The sequence below is a fragment of the Heteronotia binoei genome, chromosome 7, assembly GCF_032191835.1.
Source record: "Heteronotia binoei isolate CCM8104 ecotype False Entrance Well chromosome 7, APGP_CSIRO_Hbin_v1, whole genome shotgun sequence".
NCBI classification, from domain to species: Eukaryota; Metazoa; Chordata; class Lepidosauria; order Squamata; family Gekkonidae; genus Heteronotia; species Heteronotia binoei.
Window position 1 is genome coordinate 34,111,175 of NC_083229.1, and position 25,248 is coordinate 34,136,422.

At 40.7% G+C, this 25,248-nt stretch overlaps 1 protein-coding gene across 4 annotated transcripts in view; it reads right to left on the reverse strand.

Annotated features, from left to right (window-relative positions):
- Positions 1-25,248, reverse strand: part of OXR1 (oxidation resistance 1) — a 280,211-nt gene that overhangs the window by 37,348 nt on the left and 217,615 nt on the right. For all 4 annotated transcript variants that reach the window (XM_060243329.1, XM_060243330.1, XM_060243332.1 and 1 more), the window contains 5 exons: positions 22,819-22,901; positions 9,247-9,354; positions 4,819-4,938; positions 2,966-3,118; positions 2,008-2,192 (listed from right to left, as the gene is read on the reverse strand). In XM_060243329.1, coding sequence (XP_060099312.1) covers positions 2,008-2,192; positions 2,966-3,118; positions 4,819-4,938; positions 9,247-9,354; positions 22,819-22,901 — 649 coding nt within the window. The remainder of the gene's footprint in view (positions 1-2,007; positions 2,193-2,965; positions 3,119-4,818; positions 4,939-9,246; positions 9,355-22,818; positions 22,902-25,248) is intronic.

Here is a 25,248-nt window from a genome sequence, read left to right on the forward strand (position 1 = left end):
CAAGCTGATGCAATTTAGATTATGGAAAGGAGTGAAGATATTAAGGTTTTTTGAAGGGTCTTGATTTTATACACACAGAAGAAATATCTTCAAAGTTTTTTTTACAGTCATTTATTTTATTCTCTTGAACATGCAAAATTGAAGAGAAGCTGGTATACAGGCTACAGATTAAAGCTCAAAAACTGGTTTTGATACTTTCGGAAACATCTTACACATTTCATTCTTTCAGTGTTAGGGAGTGTATCTAGAGATGAGCAAATTCCCCCAGCTCTGTCCCGCTAGGGAATCATTCTTCCTATTCTTGGGGTTTTCATTCTGACAATCTATTTATTGCACCATGATTTTTATGCCTATAAGTTTTGGTTTTCAAAAGCTTTCAGTGAACTTCAAACTGATGCCAAGATTTCAAGAAATTAGTTTCTTGAAGGCTTCAATCAAAGTTTCAGTCATCATCGTTTGAAAATACAACTAAGAGATGACAAATTTATTCCATTGTTTAAAATAAAGCAGCATGGTTTTCCAGCACAAGATCCAGGATATATTTGTTTTATTCACATTTCTGCAACACCATCCTACCACCAATCATGCACTACTAAATTCTACATATTCTGGTGGCTTATGAATGAGCTATTAGATAAAATACAGCAGCCCTATGTTGCAAGACAAGTATGCACATCCAAATGATTCTGTACTGCCACTAAATCAGTCCGCCGTATTTGAATTGTCTTGTTTGGCAAGCACTAAAGCCAGTATTTGGTTGGTGAGCTTCGATATTCTTTCAGATATTTATCGATACTGATTTTACACATAAACACCTTATCAATTAAAAACCTGAATGTTCTTGGAATGTCAAGTAAGAAGAAGAAGAAGATAGAAGATATTGGATTTATATCCCGCCCTCCACTCCGAAAAGTCTCAGAGCGGCTCACAATCTCCTTTACCTTCCTCCCCCACAACAGACACCCTGTGAGGTGGGTGGGGCTGGAGAGGGCTCTCACAGCAGCTGCCCTTTCAAGGACAACCTCTGCCAGAGCTATGGCTGACCCAAGGCCATGCTAGCAGGTGCAAGTGGAGGAGTGGGGAATCAAACCCAGTTCTCCCAGATAAGAGTCCGCACACTTAACCACTACACCAAACTGGCTCTCCAGTAAAAGTAAAAGTAAAAGATATTTTTTAAAAATCAAAGTATACCATTGTTTGTAGTATTACACTGGCACTACTAGCAAGATGCCTCTTCCTAATGACAAAGCTTTAAGTGTGAGGGTCAGCCCTCTAAACAACAACAAAAAAACTCTCAAATAAAACCTCACCCCACAATGTAATAAAAAAGCGATTTTATTAGAAGGAGAAACAAAGTAACAGTTATGTTGACAGGATCCTGAGAATGAAGTAGATATGCTTCAAGACCTGAATCTGGAGAGTGTGTGTGTGGTCTATCTCGGTCTTCTCAAATACTTTATGCACACCTAATACACAGTGGCGTCAGAAAGAAATACAAAGACAGCCTCACCACAAATGCTCTTTGAAACGTACCTTACGTAAGAAAAAGTGAGCTTGGCATTTTTAAATAAAAATTATAAATATTAGATACTTAGCAAATTTTGTTAACTGGATTAAATGTTAACTTTTTAAAACTCATGCATGATGCAAAAAGAGAGAAGACAGTGTTGGTAGAAGTTCAAGGATGGAAATGCATATAAAGTGAAGACGCAGCAGTAGCCCTGATGCACAGTATTTATTTGAAAAGAAGAAAATGATGAATGCAGCACAACTCCCTTAAAAATATTATACATGTAAAAAAAAAACATTTATGGGACATAACTGTAACTCACATGCCAATGAAATATGACCCCCCTCCTTTTTGAGAAGCAGATGTGTGGAAAAAACACAGTCCTACATTTGAATAAATACTGTACAAGTCTGTTGCTTAGGACTGAAGCAAAGGTAGAACTGCATAATAACCGACAGTGATGCCACCCAATTTTTATAAATAGTAAACTAGCTTACATGGGTAAGGAATCCTTTATTTTTCCATCTATGATTTCTTTATACATAGCAGCAGACATCACTTCCTCTGTTGGACACATGATTCCATAGTCTTCACAGCCATTTTCTTGAACCAATGGATCCGCTTTATGTGGATCAAACATTATATTACTTGGTGTCACTAGCAAGACTCCACTGACTGTTCCCTAAGATGAAAAGATCAAAAATTGGATTTCTGGACACATCAACTCTTTTCAAGCAATTAATGTTTATGCATGCTCAAGGTTATCTAACATGTTCACTATTCTTGTTTTCCACTACTATTACTTGGGATTGTGACATTTACATACAAACAGATTTTATTTTTACCTTTTGCTGTTTGCAGGTAAGTGGAAGGAAGCTTACTTTGCCTTCCTCTGGAAACTTGTAAACTTTACTGTCATGCTTAGCAAGTGGAAATACATTCTTTCTATCTAGGTAACAGTTCTTAAATCAAGGTTGGGGGGAAAAAAACCTTTCCAGAAAAATGCTATTTCAACAGTACCATCTCCCTAATGGACAAGTTAGTTGCTACAGCATGTTTCGGTGCCTGGACTAGGTTAGTCCCAGCCAACATGTTGTAAGAGATAGCTCAATCTGCAGATATTAACCCTGGGAAAGGAGCGAACAACAGCAGAGTTCATTGGAAAGGAAGGCAGAATACAAATGAAACAAGGGAAGAGACACAGTATGAGCTCTTGTTCCAGGCACACTCTCCTTCAAACATTTCAAAGATGCAACTAGACACAAATACTTCCATTTTACCAAAAAACACAAAAAAACCTATGGTGGCAAAGGAGGTTGGAATTATGTCCAAAGCTATGCTTGTAACTGCAGTTGACAGGCAAAATATAAAATTAATTTTAAATAAATGAAAAAGGCTTCAAACAATGCTGCTATCTGAATACTGGTTTTGCACTGGAGGTAAGATCTTGTGTACCTTGCCATTGGTTATGTATTTGCTGTTAATTTTGAGAAATTTTTCTGTGAAGGCTTCCTCTTCTTCTGATGTGGATGACACCACTCTTGCGGGCCGAACACATGTGTAACTTGGCGTGACTGTTGCTTCCTTCCCATGTGACCCATCTTGATCCTAGAGACCAAGCAAATGATATTTGACTGTACACTTAATGTTCAATAATGTTCAACTTGCAGACTTCCCAGTGACCTAGTACAGTTCTAACATTACTAATACAAGATGAAGAACAACCAGCATTGCAAATTAAGCAAATAAGTAGATCTTTAGCTAATGCAAACTGTTTCAAGTCCAGGTAATTTAAGTTTGGTTTTTTGTATGCAAAACTGGAGGCAAATGTACCTCAACAAACTGGCTATCAACCAAAAAACGAATTGATTCGTAGCATGCTAAGACTAAATACAGACCAGATTTAAATGTGGTGCTGGCCATAAAAATCTGCATGACTGAGATTTGTGTGCATACACAGCATCATGTTTAAACCAGGTCAGACTAAAAAGGCTCCCGGGATCCCTTTTGCCTAATTTAATTTTCAAACCAGAGAGCCAGTTTGGTGTAGTGGTTAAGTGCGCGGACTCTTATCTGGGAGAACCGGGTTTGATTCCCCACTCCTCCATTTGCACGTGCTGAGATGGCCTAGGGTCAGCCATAGCTTTCATAGAAGCTGTCCTTGAAAAGGCAGCTGTTGTAAAAAGCACTCTCAGTCCCACCTACCTCACAGGGTGTTTGTTGTGTGGGGGAAGGTAGAGGAGATTGTGACCGCTCTGAGACTCTGAAATTCAGAGTATAGGGCGGGATATAAATCCAAAATCCCACAAATGCTTCCTGTCACTGCTAGACAACTTTGCTGGTCACTGAAAATAGCTGGTCAGAAAAGGAGGGAAGGAACTGGTACATGAAGTAGGTGGCTCTTTGGATGCAAGCAGAACCTCTGCCAGAAGATAAACCATATCTATGTACATGCATAGCTCAAAGATACATTGAAGATTCCTGCCCAGAGTTAAGGATTACAGCTTTCATTTTAAAATGTTTTTAACCCCAATGGCAGAAGAGAAACCAAAAAGGAGAGAGAGGGATAAATTATAAGAGAAAAAAACAAAAGCGCACAAAATTACAAAATTGAGACTAAGGGTTATAAAATAAAGGCATCATTATTCATGCTGAAATTAAATTTCCTTGCAAGGCATATAAAAATACCCCATTTATTTGATGTATACTTGCCATTAAAATATACATCACTGTTAAGACTCAATTTGTGCTAAACCTTCCCATTTGCAATTAATGTCCATGGAATTTGCAGAAAAACTTAACGGAGGCCTTTGGATGAATGACTAAAACACTAGGAAAGAGACCAAATAACTATTATTGGTGCAAAGATACAAAGACAGCTAGTCTTAAATAAATAGTTCTTCTGGAGAGAAAAAGAAACACTACACACCACCCATTCTTGCATGCGTCTAGAATTCAGCAATGTGCTGAACTTGGAATATACCCTATGATATAATTGAGACAATCTCCGTAAACAGAACAAGGGGAAACCCTCATGTTTAGATGCTTCCTATAGGAATATAGAATCAACAAAATATATTCATGATATTAACACAGGGAGATTCTCAAGACAAAGACATTTTCATCCTATTACTTCAAGCAATCTGTTCTGAGGTCTTGAAGGACATGTCACCTCTGGCATCAGGACACATTAGCAATAATTAGATCAACGGAGTACACACAGCGCCTTTTAGCCATCCCAAAGGAATTCTGTTGGAGACTTGGAATTCAGTCATTCTGGCAAACCATCCATCCATGTGTCTACTTACACTTACAGCTGTTTTCTCAACTTCTGCTTCTGAAGATGTAGGTGATAAAGGACTTATAGGACTAAGAGAAGGAGAACTCTCCACACTGGAAACATAATCTGGATCAGGAACATATAAGATCTATTTAAAATGAAAAAGAAAAAGAACCCACAAATACTACTGCTGAAATGTTCAACAGTAATCACAAGACGTTAGTAGTCAATTAAGAAAGAAGCACATTGCTTGCTAATAAAGATGTTTTCACAGACTGACAGTTAACAAATAGTTTTGCACAATCATGATCAAAACTATTTTACAAGTTACAGTTGCATGGTGTGACTGTGAGCTTGTATCTACTTGCCACATATATTCTTTAAGACGTTTATAGCAAAGGATTTGGCTATTATGAATCTGACCTAAAGTTTGATGTTTCTAGATTTGCTTGCTGAAAATATTTCTGGATATTGTAAATATGAATGAGAGTAGTAAATTGTTAGAACTCAGATTTACTCTAAACTGAGGACACATTATGTTAGGGAATTTTCTTATTCCCAATGGGTCAGCAAGCGGGGGGGGGGGGGTAATTGGCTATGACCCCATAATTTAAGAGAGTGAGAAACTTGTTCCGAAGTTAGAACATTAACATTAAAACATATTGCAGAAAATGTTAATCACATAACATTCTAGTACACAGAATTAATCACATCAAGCAAATACCCTAATTAAAGTACAGTGTATGGAAGATGCATCTTGGTTGCTTCGGCCAAAGACTCATGAGGTGTTTGCCCAGAAACAACAGGAAACAAAATCAAAATCATACATTAAGTAACTTTTTCCATCCATAAGAGCTAATGCAACTGTCAGTCGGGTATGTGATGAGTATCTGACATAACTGACAAAATCCAACCCTTATCCTACAGTAAGGAATGAACCTTGACCTAATCATAACAATACTATGAGGGCAAGAAGCTCTGTTGTTTCAAATAATAACAATCTGCATAGTATCAGCGGCATTCTCAGTGTCAAGGGGGAAGTATGGAGACACATAGATATTATGACTTCTAGGGTGAAACTAAAAAGTTAATAATTCATCTAGAACACAGTGCACTGACAGAACAGGCCAGGCTTGAGAGAGATGCAAAGTCTAATGGGGAAAAGAACCAAACAGAACGGGACACAGCTGTTCCGTCTCTTCTATAATTCCACCACACATTATAATGGCCAGAATACTGCCTTTGGGACTTATAATACATGGCCTTTGCTGACAACAGTTTTAACTGCTATTCAGTAACTGGTATCTTACACGTTATTGTTTACAAACAAAATAGACAATTTTCAGAAAACTGTGTAATTTGACATAACACATAGAAGGGTGAAATAGTTTACAATTGCATCATAAATATGTTTTCTAAATCCATCAAAATTATTAGCCTTCTAAATGGGAAGGGGCAGAGAAAGTGTAGCTTCTTTTAGGACAACCTAATTTTCTTGTCAGTGTTCACATAAAGTTACTTCTGTTCAACAAAGACCTTGTTATTAATGACTTCAAATCCTGTACCATTCACTGTGGGAAAGGAACTGTTTAAAAATGAAAATGAAAAGGAGAACAGACTCCTCTCTAAAAGGATTAGCACCCAAAATATTGAACCATTTGTTTGCAAGGTTATTTCAGCAGCAGGTCTCACTCTTTTCCAGAGAACCTCTGCCCAACCTGAGCTCTGTAGAAAGCATAAGAAAGAAAAATTCTGGAATTTGTCTACAAAACTGTAGAGTCAAAACAACACTATGTACTCCAGCTCTCAGTACATCAGGCAGCAGTGCAGGTCAGGCATAATCCTCCCAAATATCCAACAGAGACAAATGCTACCCTTGCTATTTATTGCTGAGCCATAATTTGAAACCAAGTCTATAAGGAATAATCAAAGAGCTTGGGGAAACTCACATTTTAGATTGTGAGCCAACAGGCAAATTTTGCTTTTCGTAGCACAGCTAGCTGCTAGTTAGAACAAAGCAGCAGACAAGTTGCTAAGTTTTATTCAGAATGTAAGCTTTCGTATGCTCTAAGCAGACTTCATCAGACAAAAATGGATTGGCAAGCAGTCCTAAATATAGAGAAAGTGGGCAGTGAGTTGGTATGTAGAGTCATGGAAATGTTTTTAGCAGATTAAAAGAATCACAAATCGGGGTCTGTGTTTGTTAGTGTTGTTAACTGGGCTGAAACAACAGTGGAGGTGATAAAAAGCAGACTGATGTCATAGGTGTCAAGTGCCATAAATCTGGGTATTATTCTGGCTTTGTTAGTTCTGGGTTTAAATAGAGGGCATTAGTTTCCCAAGAGATTATAACATCATTATAGTTAGAACACATATTTTTATTTTATCAAAATATTAATCTTTCCTCTTTGCTCAAAGCAGTTTGAGGAGAATTATAAATATATATATATTGCATCTACGGCCACTTCATTTCACTGGCAAGAGTAATATTTTTGAATGTTCTTCAGTCTTAAAAAAAAATCTCACCTTGGAGAAAACTAGAACCACGATGAGGTAAAATAAAAAAAGACTAGAGATTTTTTGTGACAGAAGCACTCAAACGTTTGTCTCTCCCACCTGCAGAATGAATCGTGGGAGTTGAACTCAAAGGTGCCCTTCCACATATGGAAAGTGCCTTTTGCCCTTATTTTACATATCAACCTCAAGCATTACATGGCAAAAGCTATTAAGTTTTTCTGCTTCCCAAACTTCTTGCACAAGGGGAAGTATCAGAATCAGTATAGAAGTCACCCACTAAAGCAATGAGTATGCTGTTACACACACTCTTGTGTGGCATTTATTTACAACATTTAAATCCCACCTTTCCATCTGATTCAGGGTTCCCAAGGTGGCAAACATTAAAACATTTCAGATATTAAAAAGCATCTTAAAACAAAAATATTTAAAATATATATTTTTCAAAAATTAAAGAGCCACTGTAGCAGTTATTTTGTTTCTGTTAGTTCTTCGGAACTAATACCTGTCTCACAAAAGAAGTCTCTACCATTGACAACATGCTGTAAATTAAAGGCACTTCCCTACCGTTGACAACATGCTGTAAATTAAAGGCACTAAATTAAAGGCACTTCCCTACCGTTGACAACATGCTGTAAATTAAAGGCACTGAATCTGGTGCCTTGAGTCCTGATAATCAGGAGAAGAATGGGATATAAATAGTTTAATAAACAAATATACCCTGCATACTAAAAGATTTCTCAATGTGCATGCTACTGGAGGAAGAATAGCCGACGCGAAGTGCTTGAATGAAAAGAGGTATAAACTAACAGAAAACATTTTCATACATTATGGCATGCAGCTCATCAGCTAAGCAGGTGTAAAGGGAAGAATGTGATCAGGTAGATTTAGACCCACATGCTGATGTCTGCTAACACACCTTAAGGATCAACAGGAAGAAAGCTGATTATTTCAAAATGGGATGAGAGTTTTACAGAAACTGTGGACCACCAAAAAGTAATTGGGTTCTAGATCAAATCAAGCCTGGACTCTCCCTAGAAGCTAAAACGACCAAACTGAAGCTATCATACTTTGATCACATTGGTTACATGTGAAGACAAGACACTGGCAAAGCCAATCATGTCAAGAAAATTTGAAGGCAGCAGGAAAAGAAGACCCAACATAAGATGGATTGACTCTATCAAGGAAGGCATGGACCTCAGTTTGCAAGGCTGTTAACGATAGAATGTTTTGGAGGACAGGACATTTTGGAGAACAATAATTCATAGGGCTGCCATAAACTGGAAGTGACTTGGTGGCACATAACACATGGACACACATGGGCAGACAAAGCTTTCAAGGCATAAATACCTTTTCACACCCTCCTGACAAATTCTGAATTATCATTTATAAGAGCTAGCAATTTTCCTTGCTTGACTCAGCTCACAAGTGCTATAAGGATAAAAATCCTAGGACATTTAAGAATACCAGCATCCCTCACCCATCCCATTCCTACTAACTGGTAACCAACTAAGGTACAGAAACCCTTCTACCAGGAACTGGTAGAGCACAGCAAGTACAATACAGCACTGAAGATAGGTTTTTAGGGAGAAATGGGATTCCCTTCCTTTAAACAGATCTGAATTCATAGTTCAACCCCATTTCCTTTCTTGCCACCTTCCAATGTCAGCCACACTACCAAGTAAGATGCCAGTGGGGGGGGGGGTGAGGGGGGGGGAGAAAAAAAATCAGAAATAACAGTGGTGCACTCATGTGATACAAGATACATTGTGTTGCCTAACATTTTATGCAACATTTTGTCCCCTTAACACCGTAAGGCTTCTACTAGACCACAGGAAAAGCTTTTATAAATACAAGATGAAGAAAAATTAACTTCTTTCTCAAAAACATTTAAATAAATCTACTTCATTCATTCTTTTATAAGTTACTGGATAGACAATACCTGTCCTGGAACAACTGCTCTGGAGAATAGCTTGTTTAACTGGACTAATTCATTAGGCGTTGTATCGAATTTCAGAGCAATACTGTTCAGAGAATCTCTCGATTCAACCTGTAAAGAGAGGATATACATTGTTTATAAATAGCACAGATGTGAATACATTATAGTCCCTATAACATTCAAAGTGACTGAAACCTAAAAAGTGCCTTGTTTGTTAAAAAAGTTTTTTAAAAAGGCAAAGTTCCTAAAATAAGTTTTAAAATTATTTTAGTACATAAAATAGGACATAAGACACCATATATTTAGAATACAACACTACAGATTCTGATTGAAATAAACTAAAAAATATGCTTTTAAGACCTGAAAAATCACACAGGTAGAAAAATAGGGCTTGAATGCATCCTATTATGTAAGAAAGGTTGCCATGAAGAATACTTCTCCTTCACTCCTAACAGACCTCATGTAAGTAAGTTTCTAGATCCTTTGTCTCCTTAAAGAAGAAACTGATCAATTATTGAAAAGTAACGACTTACAGTGAGCTTACAGCTGCGTAACTACAGCTCTAATTCAAATTTATGGAACAGGAAAGATTCTACAAATTTAGCACAATGCTACACCTCTTTAATTACCACTTTTCAAGTATAGAAAGAACAAACAATGGGGGAGGTATCATGCCACAATGTTCTAACGTGGCACAAATGTTAGTGTTATATTCTGTAAAAAGAGAAATTTTGAATACAGGAGATCAACTAGGAGTGTTTCAATTGGTACAGCTTTCACATGACATTTAAAAATGAAAATGCCTATTAAAATTGTAAATGGAAGTTAGACAAAATTATTTTGCCTCCACAAATTGTTGGAAGGGCTTGATAAATTATAAGAAAAACTTTATGTCAAAACCTGTCTGCCGAACAGCTGCCAAAACTTTCAGATTATCTGCTGATTCATTGATGCCCTTAACATTTTGCTTACATTAAGCATCACTCCAGCCAGCATTTTATTTTCATAATAATGTGAACTGACACATGGAAGATGAAACTTTTGGTACAAATAAATAACCCACAGGGGCCAGCAGAATGCTACAGAATAAGGTCAGGTGGCCTTTGGCAATCACTCCCTCTTATTCCAACTTACCTTTCAAGAGCTGTAACAAGGACACTGCAAAATGCTGTAGAGTTCCTCAGAGGAAGGATGAGTGCAAATAATAAATATGAAAGGAATAACAGCAATTGCTTTCTGAGATCAATTTATCAAGGATAATTTTACCCCATTCCTTGAGCAGAAACTTGTAAATCTCTACAGTGTTTATCCAACCTTAACTCATTTGAGCTCTCCCTGAATGAGCACGTTAATTCTAGAGGCACTACTATTAGGAATATGTTTGTGCTGCAGTTTTGCTTATAGCATATTCACTCATATACAGGGAACACAGTACAAAAAATATTTTATGCTGAAAGTAACTGACTAACATTCAAAGTAACTGAAACCTAAAGCATTTCAGTTTACAATCACAATTCAGTTTGCATAGCTCAGGCAGACAGGCCTTCATTCTTGAACAGCTGTACAACCCTTCTTGTACAAGTGTGCATTATCTTACGTCAGGGCTCCACAAATCCTAGACACTAGGTCACCATGGTGCCTAGAAATGCCATCCAAAATTCCTTCTGCATGAAATGTATACATGTAGATCATCCTGGTCTCTAGCACTGCCTGGCATCTATCTAACAGGAATAAGGCCCATTGTGAAGAAAAACAGAACAGGCTCTAGAAAGAGGCTCTGAGTGAGTGCCCCCCACCAACCTTGCTGTCTTACCACCCACCCAGGCAGACATTTTCTGTAGGGAAACTGATCTGACTTGAGCTTTCCATCTCCTCCCAGCAGCCTCTACTTAGGAAAAGTACAGTCTTTCTCCATTCTCCTCTCTCTTTTGATCTGCACAACAGCCCCTTGAGGTAAGTGAGGCTGAAAGTCTGTGACTAGTCCAAAATCATAGTGTGAACCAAAGCAGGAGGGAAGCAATCTCAACAGGGTATAATGACAAAGAACCCATCCTATAAATGAATCAACAACAGCCCCATATTTTTCTTGGCCAGAATGTCTTTTAGAGGATTCCTAAACAAGACTAACAGCCAGACTACCTTGGCTTCAGCACACGTAAAATTTCTGTGATTTTCTGCTGCAATGCTCATTTGCTATTTTGAGCAAATTCCTGAAGAGGCATGATAAACTATTGAAGTCCTGTTGGCAGGCACTGCATCACATAGGCCAGACAGCCACTATAATGTATTATGGTGTTCTGAAGACTACAAATGACTTTTAACACTAGGAATACATTTTAGAAGTATTTCATTGAAACAGACAACAGATAGCCTGGAGCTCAAAGTTGTTTTTCTGTATTTGACCCTATATATTTATTTATAGTGTCTATATATATATATTATTTATTTACAAAACTTATATCCCGCCTTTCTGCTCTTATAAGGGCCTCCAAGCTAATAATTAAAAAAAATGATAAACTTAAATTATACAACCATGATAATAAAAATACATAAAATATGCATAATTAAAACAACTTTTTTAAAAATTAAAATACATACAAAACATAAACCATTGGTAAGGGAAGATGGAATTATGGAGGGAACACCAAATGAAAAAACAGGTTACTCACCTGTAATTGATGATCTTCGAGTGGTCATCTGTGCAGTCACACACATGGGTTTTCCTATCAGGACGAACCCTACCTCGGAGATTTTAAATAGCTAGCCTAGGCGTTATTTTTGGCGCGCACTCCCTCCCGCTCTGGGGAGCAGGCATCCACTGCGCATGCCTGTAGCGCGAGGGAGGCGCCCAACCCACTCAGTTTCTTTCCCCGCCGCTGACATAATAGGAGCGCGGATATATAAGACAAGTAGCCAGCAGCGGGGACGGCTGGGCGGGCGTGTGTGACTGCACAGATGACCACTCGAAGATCATCAATTACAGGTGAGTAACCTGTTTATCTTCTTCGTGGTCTCTGTGCAGTCCCACACATGGGTGACTGATAAGCTGATCTGCAAGGCGGTGGGTGCTGGCACTAGAGTTGGAGGAAAAAATAGTGCAAAGGTTAGTGCAACATAGGCAGCACATTATAGGCTATAAGGTAAGTAACTACTCACCAAGCCCGGACCAGCTTCTTAGTCAAAGATGGAGCGAAGAACTGCCTGTCCAAAGGATGCATCCCGCCTAGCACGAACGTCCAAAGCGTAGTGCGTGGCGAAGGTCGAGGAGGAAGACCAAGCGGCAGCAGCGCAAATGTCCTCCATGGATACACCCCTGGCAAGGGCAGATGACGTTGACAAAGCTCTTGTAGAATGAGCTCTTATGGCAGATGGAACTGGTTGCTTCGCGAGCTTGTAGCACAGCTCTATAGCAGCAACCAACCACTTTGATAGTCTCTGCGTAGATATCTTTTTTCCCTTATGACGGCGGCCGTAGGCCACGAAAAGTCTGGAGTCTGTGCGGAACGATGCAGTTCGATCTATATAGTAGGCGAGTGCTCTTCTCACGTCTAGACAGTGTAGAGCTTCTTGGCCCTTATCCGTAGGCTGTTGGAAAAAGGCAGGTAAGGTAGTGGTTCTATGCAGATGGAATGCGGAGACCACCTTCGGTAAGAAAGCGGGATCTGGCCGTAACACCACCTTATCATGGTGAAACATGGTGTAAGGCGAGTCCGCTCTGAACGCGCAGAGATCACTTGCTCTTTTAGCAGAGGTGAGTGCAACTAAAAGAGCCGTTTTCCATGAGAGGAGGTGAAGTGGTATCGTAGCCATAGGTTCAAAAGGTGGTTTTACTAGTTGGCTAAGCACTAGTGACAAACTCCAGCTAGGATACATTTGCCGTAGTGGTGGGTGCAAATGTAAGATTCCCTTTAAGAAGGATTTCGCAGCAGGGTGTGAGAAGACAGTTCGACCCTGTACATGCGGGTGAAAAGCTGAGATTGCTGCCAGGTGCACCTTCAGAGAGGAGTACGTAAGGCCCTTTTCTGACAAATGCAGTGTATATGCTAAGATTTGAGGCATGGAAGCCGAGGAGGGTCTGAAATTATGCTTGGTAGCGTAGATGGAAAACCTTTTCCATTTCATGGAATATGACTTCCTTGTTGACGGTTTCCTTGCATTAAGGAGAACGTGTCTTACTCCTTCAGGAAAGTCTGAGAACATATCCTCCAGGCCGTCAGGCGAAGTCTGTTCGGGTCGTGGTGCAGAACCCTGCCGTTCTGTTGGGACAGGAGGTTGTGTGCCAGAGGGAAGTGATGGTAAGTGCTTTCTGACAGGAGGAGAAGGGTTGTGAACCATGGCTGACGTGGCCACCATGGCGTCACGAGAATGCAATCTGTGTTGTCCAGTTGAATTTTCTGTATGCACCGTGTTATTAACGGAAAGGGAGGGAAGAGGAAGTGTAGTGGACCGGTCCACGTCTGTATGAAGGCATCCCCTGCAGACTGTTGTGAGGGCGGACCTCTCATAAAAAAGATCGCACACTGTGCATTGTCTGGTGCAGCAAACGCATCTATTGACGGAGTTCCGAATTTCCGGAATACTGGCAGAAGGTATGACCGGTGGAGTGACCACTCGTGGTCGTTGATGGAATATCTGCTCAGTCTGTCCGCTTGAACATTCTGTATGCCAGGAAGATGTACCGCAGTGAGGTGAATCTGATGGGCAATACTCCAATGCCACAGGTGCATTGCTCTTTTGCAAAGGCGGGTGGATGCTGTCCCTCCTTGCCTGTTTATATAAAAAACCGTCGCCACATTGTCTGAGGCGATCTGTACGTGTAGGCCTTGAAGAGATGGAAGGAACGATTTTAACGCTCTGTGAACAGCTAGAAGCTCTAAGCAATTGATGTGGAGCGACTGTTCGTACGGTGTCCATTGCCCCTGGACCGTGAGTACGTCGAGATGAGCTCCCCAGCCCCATCTCGAGGCGTCTGTTGTAACCACTGCTGATGGACTTGGCCGTAAAAAGGGCATTCCCGCAAGCAGGTGAGCTCGAACTGTCCACCATTCGAGCGAAGGGAGGATGTGGCTCGGAACAGTGAGGACCGTTCCTTGAGATTGGTGTTGGGGTCGAAACGCGCGGACGAACCAGATTTGTAGGGTTCGCATGCGTAGTCTTGCGTGTGTCAGAACTGCCGTTGTGGCTGCCATAAGTCCTAACATGCGCTGAATGTTGAAGGCCGCTTGTTTGGGTTGTTGCATTATTTGTGTGGCCAGCGTCTGAATGGAGGATATCCTGTCCACAGGAAGATACGCCTTGTGGTCCGTGGTGCACAAACGAGCCCCAATAAACTGAATGTCTTGAGTTGGGGTAAGGTGTGACTTTTGATGATTGACCTGGAGGCCCAGGTTTGCTAGGAGCGCAAGTGTGATGGAAATGTCCTTCATCAACTGTGTCCTTGAAGCTCCCACAAGGAGCCAATCGTCTATGTATGGGTAGGTTGCAACGCCGCGTTGCCTGAGGTACGCTGCAATAACCGCCATACATTTTGTGAATGTCCGTGGTGCCGTGGAAAGTCCGAAGGGCAGAGCTCGGAACTGGTAGTGGTTGTTGCCAACGGCGAAACGCAGAAACTTCCTGTGGCATTGGTGTATTGTCAGGTGGAAGTATGCGTCCTGTAAATCTACCAGTGCCATCCAGGAGTTTCTGGGGATTAATGGCAGAATCGATTGTAAGGTGATCATTCTGAATTTTCTGTGGCGGATGAATTTGTTTAGGGCTCTTAGATCCAGAATCGGGCGCTGTCCCCCATCCCTTTTCGGGACTAGAAAGTACCTGGAATAAAAACCTGTCCGATGATACTGGACTGGGACAGGCTCTATAGCCGCTTTGGCTGTTAAGGTGTCTATTTCTTCCTGAAGGGAAGGTGATGGGGGAGTGGAAACAAAATGATGTCTTTTTGGTGGTGCTTGGAACTCTATGGAGTAGCCCCTCAAAATAATGTTCAGAACCCATTTGTCTGTGGTTATTTGTTGCCAATTGTCGAGAAATGGAAGAAGCCTGGAGACGTGCTGAAGTGGTAGAGGTAGAAAGTCAAAGAGACTGCTTCGATGAAGATGCAGCCTTTTTAGGTGGTTGTGGTCTCTGCTGTCTCTGGTTAAAGGATTGCTTTGGAGGAGGAGCTTTACGTTTCCAGTATTCAGATTGTCGAGGGGATCTGGAACGTTTGAAGGGGGTTGGTTTCCATGATCTGGGCTTATAGCTCTGTTGTTGTTGTTGCTGTTGGGCTACCCCCAATCTTTTCGCTCGTTTGCGGCTGTCATCCACGGTGGACAGTATATCGTCCGTTGTGGCATTAAAGAGACCTTGGCCATCGAAGGGAAGGTCTTCTATCTTGAATTTTAGATCAGGCTGCAACGAAGAGGATCGAAGCCAAGCATGTCGCCTTAGGGCAATGGAGGCGGCCATCGCCTTGGAAGTGCACCCCACAGAGTGACGGATGGTGTTTATCTGTTGCTTTGAAATCCTGTTGAGCTCCTGAAGTAGCTTGCAGGCTTGTTTCTGGGAGGGCTCAGGCAGGGCAGAGACTAGCGTATTCAGTTGGGAGGAGATATTGTGGGAATACGCGGCGAAGTATGCTAGGTAATTGTTGATCTTGGCAGTTGCCGTCGAGATTGAATACATTTTCCTTCCAAGAGTATCTAACTTCCTGCCTTCCTTCTCAGGGGGTACCGGGTGGCGGGTCTGTTTGGTTTTAGAAGATGAATGCACTATCAGAGAATTCGGTGCTGGATGGCTAAATAAAAATTTCGAATCCGGTGCTTGGATCCTATAAAGGGATTCGATTCGTTTTGAAGTCGGGGGAATGGAGGCTGGGTTGTCCCAAGCTTCTTTGATGGCTTCTAGGTGTACCGGCAGCATCGGCAGAAAGGAACCAGCAGGTAAATCTGAGTGCACCAGGTCGTGTACCACGTCTGTCACCTTGGGTGCATCCGAAGTCAGAGTTACGTTAAGTGCAGAGGCCATATTGGCAATCAAGTCCAGGTATGTCTTTGCCCCTTCGGAAGGTGACAAATCCGCGGGCTTGGCGATATCTGAAGCAGGGGACCCAGGGGACATGGACTGTATCGAATCCGATGATTGAGCTTCGGATTCAGCATCAGAGTCAGGTTCGGGTTCAGGTAGGTCCGGTCTGGTTGGAGTCGTGCTTTTGGGTTCCACTGGAATCGCACCCCTAGGTTTAGAAGTCGAAGTGGAAGGAGTCGGAGACGGCTGTCTCGGTGGTTGCTTGCTCCGTTGGACAGGAGTCGCTTCCTTGGATGGGTTCATGTGATAATCGGTTCGGTACCGAGAATGATGGTATCCGCAGCATGCATGGGATTCGATGGAAGGAGACCTTGAAGCATAATGGCGTCGCCTCGGGGACATGGATGGGGACCGAGATCTCGGGTTGTAGCGATGGCGGTCCCTCCCTCTACTAGGGGATCTCTCCGGGAAACGCGCATGATGGTACCTATATCTCTCCATGCTGGGAGACCTGGCTGGAAACCGATGCGCATCGAAGTACCTGTAAGCATCATGTTTGTGCTGGATGGGATTCGACATATCGCGGAACGATCTAGGATTGATGTGGTGTCGAGTCCACTGTTGCGGGTCTCGAATCGGCTCCAGCGCAGGGTCTAGCATGGATCCATGCGGGGAAGGGGATCGGGACGGAATGGGAATAACTTCTTCCGTCTGCTGGTGCGGCGACTCCGTAGCCGGGGTGGTCACTTCCTGGGTGTCGGATCCGGGAGTGGAAGGCTCGCATTGCGTCTCAGGCTCATTCTGTTGTTCGGAGGATTTTCTCGAGTCCTTCGGAATCTTCGGGTCCTTCGGGTCTGTCGGTTTCCGCGGAGCCTTCGGATCGGACGGTTTTCTCGAATCCTTCTGGCCCTTCGGGTCGGAATGCTTATGTTTCTTAGCGTGCTTCCCGCCCTTTGGTTTAGTCGCCGCGGCCGTTTGTTCTGACGTTCTCGCGCCGTCGCCGGCTTTCGCGGCAACGCCGGACTTATGCTTGCTGGGAGCAATGGCCACTGAAGCTGCCGACCTTGCGCCGTCCCCTTGGGGAGTCAGTAGGGGAGGCGACTTACTTGCTGACGAAGATTGCGACATATCAGGCTGGAGCACAGACTCCATTAAGTGGCTTCTGAGTCTAGCGGCTCTGTTTTTTCGCGCCTGTTTGCAAAATTGAAGGCAGTGCGCACAGGCGTCCACTTTATGGGATTCTCCCAAACAGAACAAGCAAAGCGAATGCCCGTCCGATGTAGGGATTTTCGCCCTACAGCGCGAGCACCTTTTGAAAGTTATTTTACTGTCCCTTCCTTCCATACGCCCGGGGGGGGGGGGTGGGGGTGGGGGAAGGGAGGTCTGAGGAAAAAGCGGGGAAGATATTTATCTAAATCTTTTTTTTTTTTTTTTTTTTTTTTTTTTGAAGATAAGAATATGAAGAAATAGCGAAGGATGAAAGAAGAGGAAACTTGAGGAAAACGAAGGCTAGATATCTGAGGTAAGTGAGGAGCGCAACGAGGTAGGACTATCCCGGGCGGCGGTTGGAAAGAAACTGAGTGGGTTGGGCGCCTCCCTCGCGCTACAGGCATGCGCAGTGGATGCCTGCTCCCCAGAGCGGGAGGGAGTGCGCGCCAAAAATAACGCCTAGGCTAGCTATTTAAAATCTCCGAGGTAGGGTTCGTCCTGATAGGAAAACCCATGTGTGGGACTGCACAGAGACCACGAAGAAGATCAAAAGTCTTCATGCACTAGCGAAATACAGCAACAGAAGGAGACAGGGGAGAGAATTCAAGAGCTTTGGTGTCACGACCAAGAAAGCCTTCAGTCAGTTTGCCATCTGCTAATCTCAGAAGGTGAGGGCACTCAAAGGTAAGTATGTTGGTCCTGAGCCATACAGAGCAGGGGTGTAAAACATGTGGCCTGGTGGCCAAATCAGGCCCATGAGCAACTGGCTGTCATCTGCTTCCTTCTCCCTCTCTCTTGCTTCCTTCTGCACCTCAGCTTGCTTTGCAAAGCTTGCTCAATCACACAGAAGCTACAGAGCAAAACTTAGATTTTCTCCATTGGTTGAGGCTCCTCTCCCTCCTGCTTCCCTGGGGAGAGAGTGAAAGAGCCAGAGCTTCCTTTGCCTAGTTCCCTGGATCCCATGGGAGAAATACTAAGAAAACACCTTTAAGATCAACAAGTGCTAATGTTTGAAGCATGTTTTATTTTAAGGTTTTTTTAAAAAAAATATTTAGTTACGTTTGTTTGTGTTCTTTAAAAAGTTTATCTCTCTGCTACCTAATTTTAAATAGGTACACACATGGCATGCTCCAACACGGCCTAGCCCAGCCCAACAAGGTCTCATTTAAGTCAAATATAGGGCTTTTTGGGCCAAGATCAGCACCTTTAACTGTACCCAGAAACAAATGGGAAGCCACTGTAGATGAGCAAAGATTTGAGTGATATGGTCCCTACAACCCACTCCATTCAACAACTTGGCTGCAGTGTTCTGTACCAACCGAAGTTTCTGAACACTTTTCAAGGGCAGCCCCAAGTAGAGCACAGTGCAGAAATCTAATCTGGATGTAACCAGAACATGTATCAGAGAGGTTGAAAAAAAACTGCATATGGAAAAGAGAGAGAGAGAGAGATAAAATTATATTCCAAAAACTTTAATCAAATTATGCATACTAAGAACTGTGCATCCAAACACAACAATCTTTGGTTACTTATTTAAGTACCTTCCTCTAACATAGAACAACCTTAGTAAAATTGTACTTCTACACATGGGGATGTCACACATTTACAGGCATCTTTCCCATGACCAGGTACAATTATAAATCACATAAACTACACATAAACCAAAACAAATGCATTTAGCCATGAGGCCTTTCCTCGTGGTTTATGTACCATACACACTAGACAATTGTTTTTTTGTTAAAACTGCACATACCCGACCAAAGTTCTAAACATCCAAATGTAAAAAAATGTTTATATGGGCCAGGTATCTCTCTTTGCTGTTAACAAGCACCATTGGAGATAACTATCCAGACAGCCAACAGTACATATGTTGTTGTTCAGTTGCACAGTCGAGTTCGACTCTTTGCAACCCCATGGACAAAGTCACGCCAGGCCCTCCTGTCTTCTACCATCCTCTGAAGTCTGCTCAAATTCATACATACAGGAAATCAAATGCATCCAGGAAAGGTCGCAACTGAGTAATCAGTCAAAGCTGGTGAAAATCACTCTTGGGCACAGCTGTCACCTCCTTATTGGCCAGTATGCCTGCGTCCAATAGTACCCCTATGCTACGGACCTGTTTCTTCAAAGAGAGTGTAACCTCATCCAGAACAGGTCACACTTTAAATCCCAGTTCAGACCTTCTGCCCACCATCTACTGCACTTCCATATTGCTGGATATAGACAGTATATTAAAAGCACACATGGAAATAGTCTCACAAAGGTATAAGAAACTCTACATGATCTTTTCTGGCGTAAAGACATACAATTGGCCAACCTTTTATTCAAATCTGAGGAGTGACCATATATTTTCAAATCACTATGGGATGGCAACACAGGCCAAGAACATCTGAACAACAGGAATGAGGCACTGGAGTTCAAGCCAGAATGGAAGAAGGGCTTCCACCATTTCTCCTGATGCAGATCCTATGTTTTTATCAGATAATAACACTCGCAAGTTGCTGCTGCTCTCCATTGACAACTTTTTTTGTGGAACACAGCACTTACTAGCAACCTTAACTGAAATTCTCCTGCCCACCTATACATGTACCCACACTCTGCAGGCACAATTATTTTTGGAGGCGCAACATAGTTGCAGGTCTACTGGATTACAATTTAATTAAAGCAAACAGATATTTAAAGCACAAAAGAAAAAGAAAAAGCAAGAAATACTATAGATTATATGCATGAACACTGACAGCATCTCCAAATCAGAACCATGAATGCTTCTTTATAGATAATTAAATGTGACTAACTTGATGATCTGCTTTAAGACTGCTAATCATAAAGTTTATCCAAAGAAATTATTTCTCCCTATTTTTGGAGCCGAATTACAAAATATGCCACCAAAATCTTCTAGTACAGATGAATAAATTATTACTTTGGGGAGGAAAAAACACCTGGAACCATATTTTGTTCAGAAAGTTTCAGGAACTCAAACCCTCCCTCAACAGAAGTTTCCAAGCACAGCCTTGGAACAAAAATATTGTATCCTACTATTATTTACCAGATAAAACATCAAGGAGTACTTTTTCAGGATATATTTTACTTTGTAGTTCTTTTTGAAAAGCAAATATAATGACTGGAAAGGGAGGGATATTTTAATAATTCTTATACTTTGACATTTATATTAATCTTAAGAATAGAGGAAGCCTATTTAAATAGAGCACATGATAACTGAAGATATTTGAGTTCAAATTCCTGTTGTCATCAAGTTTACTGAGTAACCTTGAACAAGCTTACTTTTAAGTCTATCCCAAGGATTCCCAAACTCTTCGAGCCTGTGGGCACCTTTGAAATTCTAACACAGGGTGAGGGGCACAACCACAAAATGGCTGCCAGAGAAGGTGGAGCCAATAAAAAGCATCACAGTTTGAGGTTATTTATAACTTTTCAGAAAATCTTTGACATTTTAGGCAGAAGCTCTATTTAACAAGATTTACAATGAACATATTTTTTTAAAAAAAAATTTGCATACACACAGCTTACCTTCAGTCATACACTGAAGATTCTTGTGCTGTGGTGGCTTTCAAAGCAATGTTTTTTAAAAATCTGCACAACCAATTCAGAAGCCCTTCTGGGCAAAAGCCCCATCCACCTCCTAGAAACACGTAGTGAGTACCAGGAAAAGGTTTTAATGGGCACCAGATTGGGGAACCTGGTCTAACCTATTTTACAAGGTTGTTGTGAAAAAATACAAGTGTTTTTTTTACAGTGTGGGTTGGAATAAGAAAAATAGAGAAAAGTAAATAAAGAAAAAATTAAAATCTTCTAAAGCTTTATGCAACAATGTGCATTACTGATGCTTTTGAGGCACAGAAGCTTTTGACAGAAGTCTATATAAAATAACGTTTTTATTATAATGTTACAGGCTGGAACATACATGTTTGCACTCATGAGGTTGGCAATTATGAAATCAATAGGATCTGAGGATCTAAATTACTATTCAACCTGTATTTAGCACCATGTTATGTACTCTTTAGCACACTTGCACAGAGCTTGTACATGAACATAATAAAATGTAAATAAAAGTATATGTTAATAAAATGCTGCAAACTCTGCACAACTATTCAAATTGGTGTAACAAAGATCTCACCAGGTGACATAATATTGTATTACTGAACATTGTATTAAAAGGACATGGTTCACTGAAAGAAACACCACCAGTCACTGATTTACCAAACATAGTTCAAGTATGCTACCTATAGCAAAGTACAGAAATTCTAAACCAGGTTAAATCTGTTATTTTACTCATACTTATTCTTAAACACAGAACATAGACTATATTCAATGAAGACTCCTTGAAGAAAAACTGCATGGATCATCACTTCAAGTTATTCAAAACCATTTTGATCAATGCAAAAATTCTAAAGTTACATCATTTTGTTTTCTCTAATAACTCACATAAAGTAAAAGAACAAATTCACTTCCTACTAGCTTTTCACAGTTGCACTGGTCAGTTTTCTGGAACTCTAGCCAATGAAAGCAAGCCAGCAGCACAACGTCAAAGTGGAAAGCAGTAAAATGTTAGTCATTTACAAAAACATCCACTATGTACATAGGTTAATGGCAAGATATATTGGTATTTACAAAGTCCAGAGTATGGGATTTATTTCAACATGTTTAAAAAATCACAGCAACTGATTTACAGTCCTACCAATTTAAATCCATATATTTAGAGTCCTAGTTATGTAGATGATATGTAACAAAACATTTCTCACTTCAGTTTCCCCTAGTAACCAGAAATACAAAACGCTGACTGCAGCACTGTTTGAGGGTCATTTGAAGAACGTTAACAGTTATAGAAAGGCTCCATTTTCAGATAGTGCTGCAAAAACCAGAGCTATGCTCTGAAGTGGCAATAAATCAACAGAAATTATCAGAAGAGGACAAGATTGTTTTTTAAAGGCACTACTAACATCATGTTCACCTGTATTCAGTGGACCATCAACAATGCTGAGAGCTTTACAGGTAGCAGGGGTATTCTGAAAATCTGTTTTTGCTTCTGGAACTAAACTAATCTATGCCTCAAAAGGAATGTTCTACTGACTTAACAGTTTTATTTACAGTTTGCATAATATCCACGGGAATATGGAAAGCTTAATTCTACCTTTTCAGCATTATTTTGCATCCTTCCAGAAAAGAAAACTCAAACAGTATTCCTACCAATCCATTTAAGGTGATGAGCTGCTGCCCAGAGCTACAGACTGAACAAACAAAAGGTAATATGGCCAATTCTTTTACATAGTTTTCAGAACATTCTTAAAGCTTTTGAGCTTAAAAGACTACTTTTGTATAGTACATAGCTAAACAATAACTTACTGTGTATTCAATAGTCCCTTTAGGCTTTTGAAAAGACATTCGCCTCCCATCTTTCTTGTCTAGGGTCTTCTTCAGGCCAGTATCTGAAAAAAATTGAGGCAAGGCATGCGTTACATTCATTTTTCTCTCCCCTCTTAGTATTGTCACAGGCTGCTGCCTACAGCCTTGTGGGCAGACATCTAATTCACCAGTTACACAGATTATACCCTGTGACTCTCAACTCAACCTCACTGCTTAGCTTTAAGGATTTGACCAGTATACACAGCTCCAACAATTGGATATGTATATAAGTACCTGCAAGCATCCTGGGTGTTATCAACTCTCAAATCACTGGACAGGGAAGATTTGCACAGGGCAAGGTTATAACGATTCTAAAATGTTTAATTATGTCTACGCTGTACAGGATCTGCCTGTCATCTGCAGCAGACTATGCACCATTTCCAAAGTACATTTCAAGCTATGGTTTTTGGTTTTGTTTTTTTTAAAAATACAACACCTGAACACTTTGTACATAAAAGCTAAAGTCCCCATAATACTATAACTGGATCAGTAAGCACAATTTTTCAACTGCAGCAGAAATATAAGATTTAAAAGCTTCTTTTTGGTACATACATTTCATCATTCCACTTACTATTTTGCATTATTCTGAATTGACTGTACATACGGACCTGCCATCTATTCAGAGGTACAAACTTAAAAATATTTATTTTAAGAAGTCCTTTCTCTTTCTGTACCCATTCCCCTCTTCAACTGTCCTCCTTCTGACTGCCTTCTTCTATTCATTCCTCAAAAATACAAGAAAATTCATGCTTGGAGTAGATTCAGTGGTGACTGGATGAACAAACAGGCTTAAAAGAAAACACCCTAGCTTCATACTTTTCTCTTCCCCACCTCCAATTTACAGAACAGACAGTTCATCTTGTGCTGGGAATAAGCACTTTCTATTGGGTAGAGGCCCAATTCAAACTCAGGATAAATTAACATACCCAGACCACAAGCTGAGCTGAGGAGGTAAATCCACAGATTTTTTCTGTCCCATCACAGAGTCCAGCTGCACCTTAACAAACTAAAATTTATTCCAATATGAGTCACAATCTCACTTCAGATAGAAATGTGACTTTACAGAGAGGCCTGAATTAAATTCTGACACACAGTCTTGAAATGATGCAAAAACATGCATAGATTGCCCTTATCAAGTGATAAGTGTATGAAAATGCAAGGTTTAGGGATATCCCAGCTCTTTGCAGCACTTCCCACAGTATTCACTAATTTAGTGTTTCTGTGATGTGATCCTCCTAATGTTTAAAATATTTTTGTAAGTATTAAGACACCAAATACCAAATATCTAGGCAACTAGGCACTTGCCACTTTTCTACTCCTACTCACATTCCTACAGAAAATTTTTGCCCACAGAATACCCATTCTAAATAAAAGATAAAGCAAGGTAGAAACTAGGAAAAAGTAGTGCTAAAGGCAACATCACAATAAAAACAAGGTGTGCAGAAGAAAATATCAAGATCATCCAAAAGACAAACATCACTGAAATCCTATTATATATTTCTTAATCTAACGACATGGCTGCAATGGCTAACTCCTTCACCCACTGCCTTCCAACAGCACAAGACTCAGTCAGTTAGTAAAGATTTCATACTATCTACCAACTTTTTTCTTAATGCCTCCAAAACATCCATAGATTAGTTGTTATCCAAAGGATATTATTTCATTCAACTACGGAAAACTGGTGAGGAAAAAAGAGCCTTAGTCACTATGCCTAAAAAGGAAAAACAAAATACCCACCCCTATTATGATAATTACAGTCATTTTCTCTCCAAAGTTGAAATATTATCAGCCACAGTTGCAGACAACTAATCTGATTAAAGAAGGAAAATGCCTTTGAGTAGGAGGACTTGTAAGAGAACCAGTTACAGTTTAGAAAATCCTGCACTGTTTACCTGTTGCATGGCTGAAGACCTATATAACAATTGTTTAATTTGCTTCAGTGCCTTTTGGATTATGGGTAATATTCTGCAAGGTGTTTGAAGATCTAGTTGATCCAAAAGTCCATTGCTGAAAAAGACATCATAGAGGCAGAGTGGCATAGCCACCTTCAAGAGGGGTTTAGATAAAAATATGGAGCAGAGGTCCATCAGTGGCTATTAGCCATAGTGTGTGTGTGTATATATATATATTTGGCCACAGTGTGACACAGAGTGTTGGACTGGATGGGGCATTGGCCTGATTTAACATGGCTTCTCTTATGTTCTTAACCAAACTGCATATCTTTAGTGCCATTATTTTCAGAGAAGCACAAGTGTGTTTTTTAAAGAGAGGGAATAATACTGATATTGACTTGTAAATAAGAAGATCAAGACAAGTAAAAATAGAGAAGCACCCAGACCAGTGAAACAAGAATTACCAGTTACATAATGC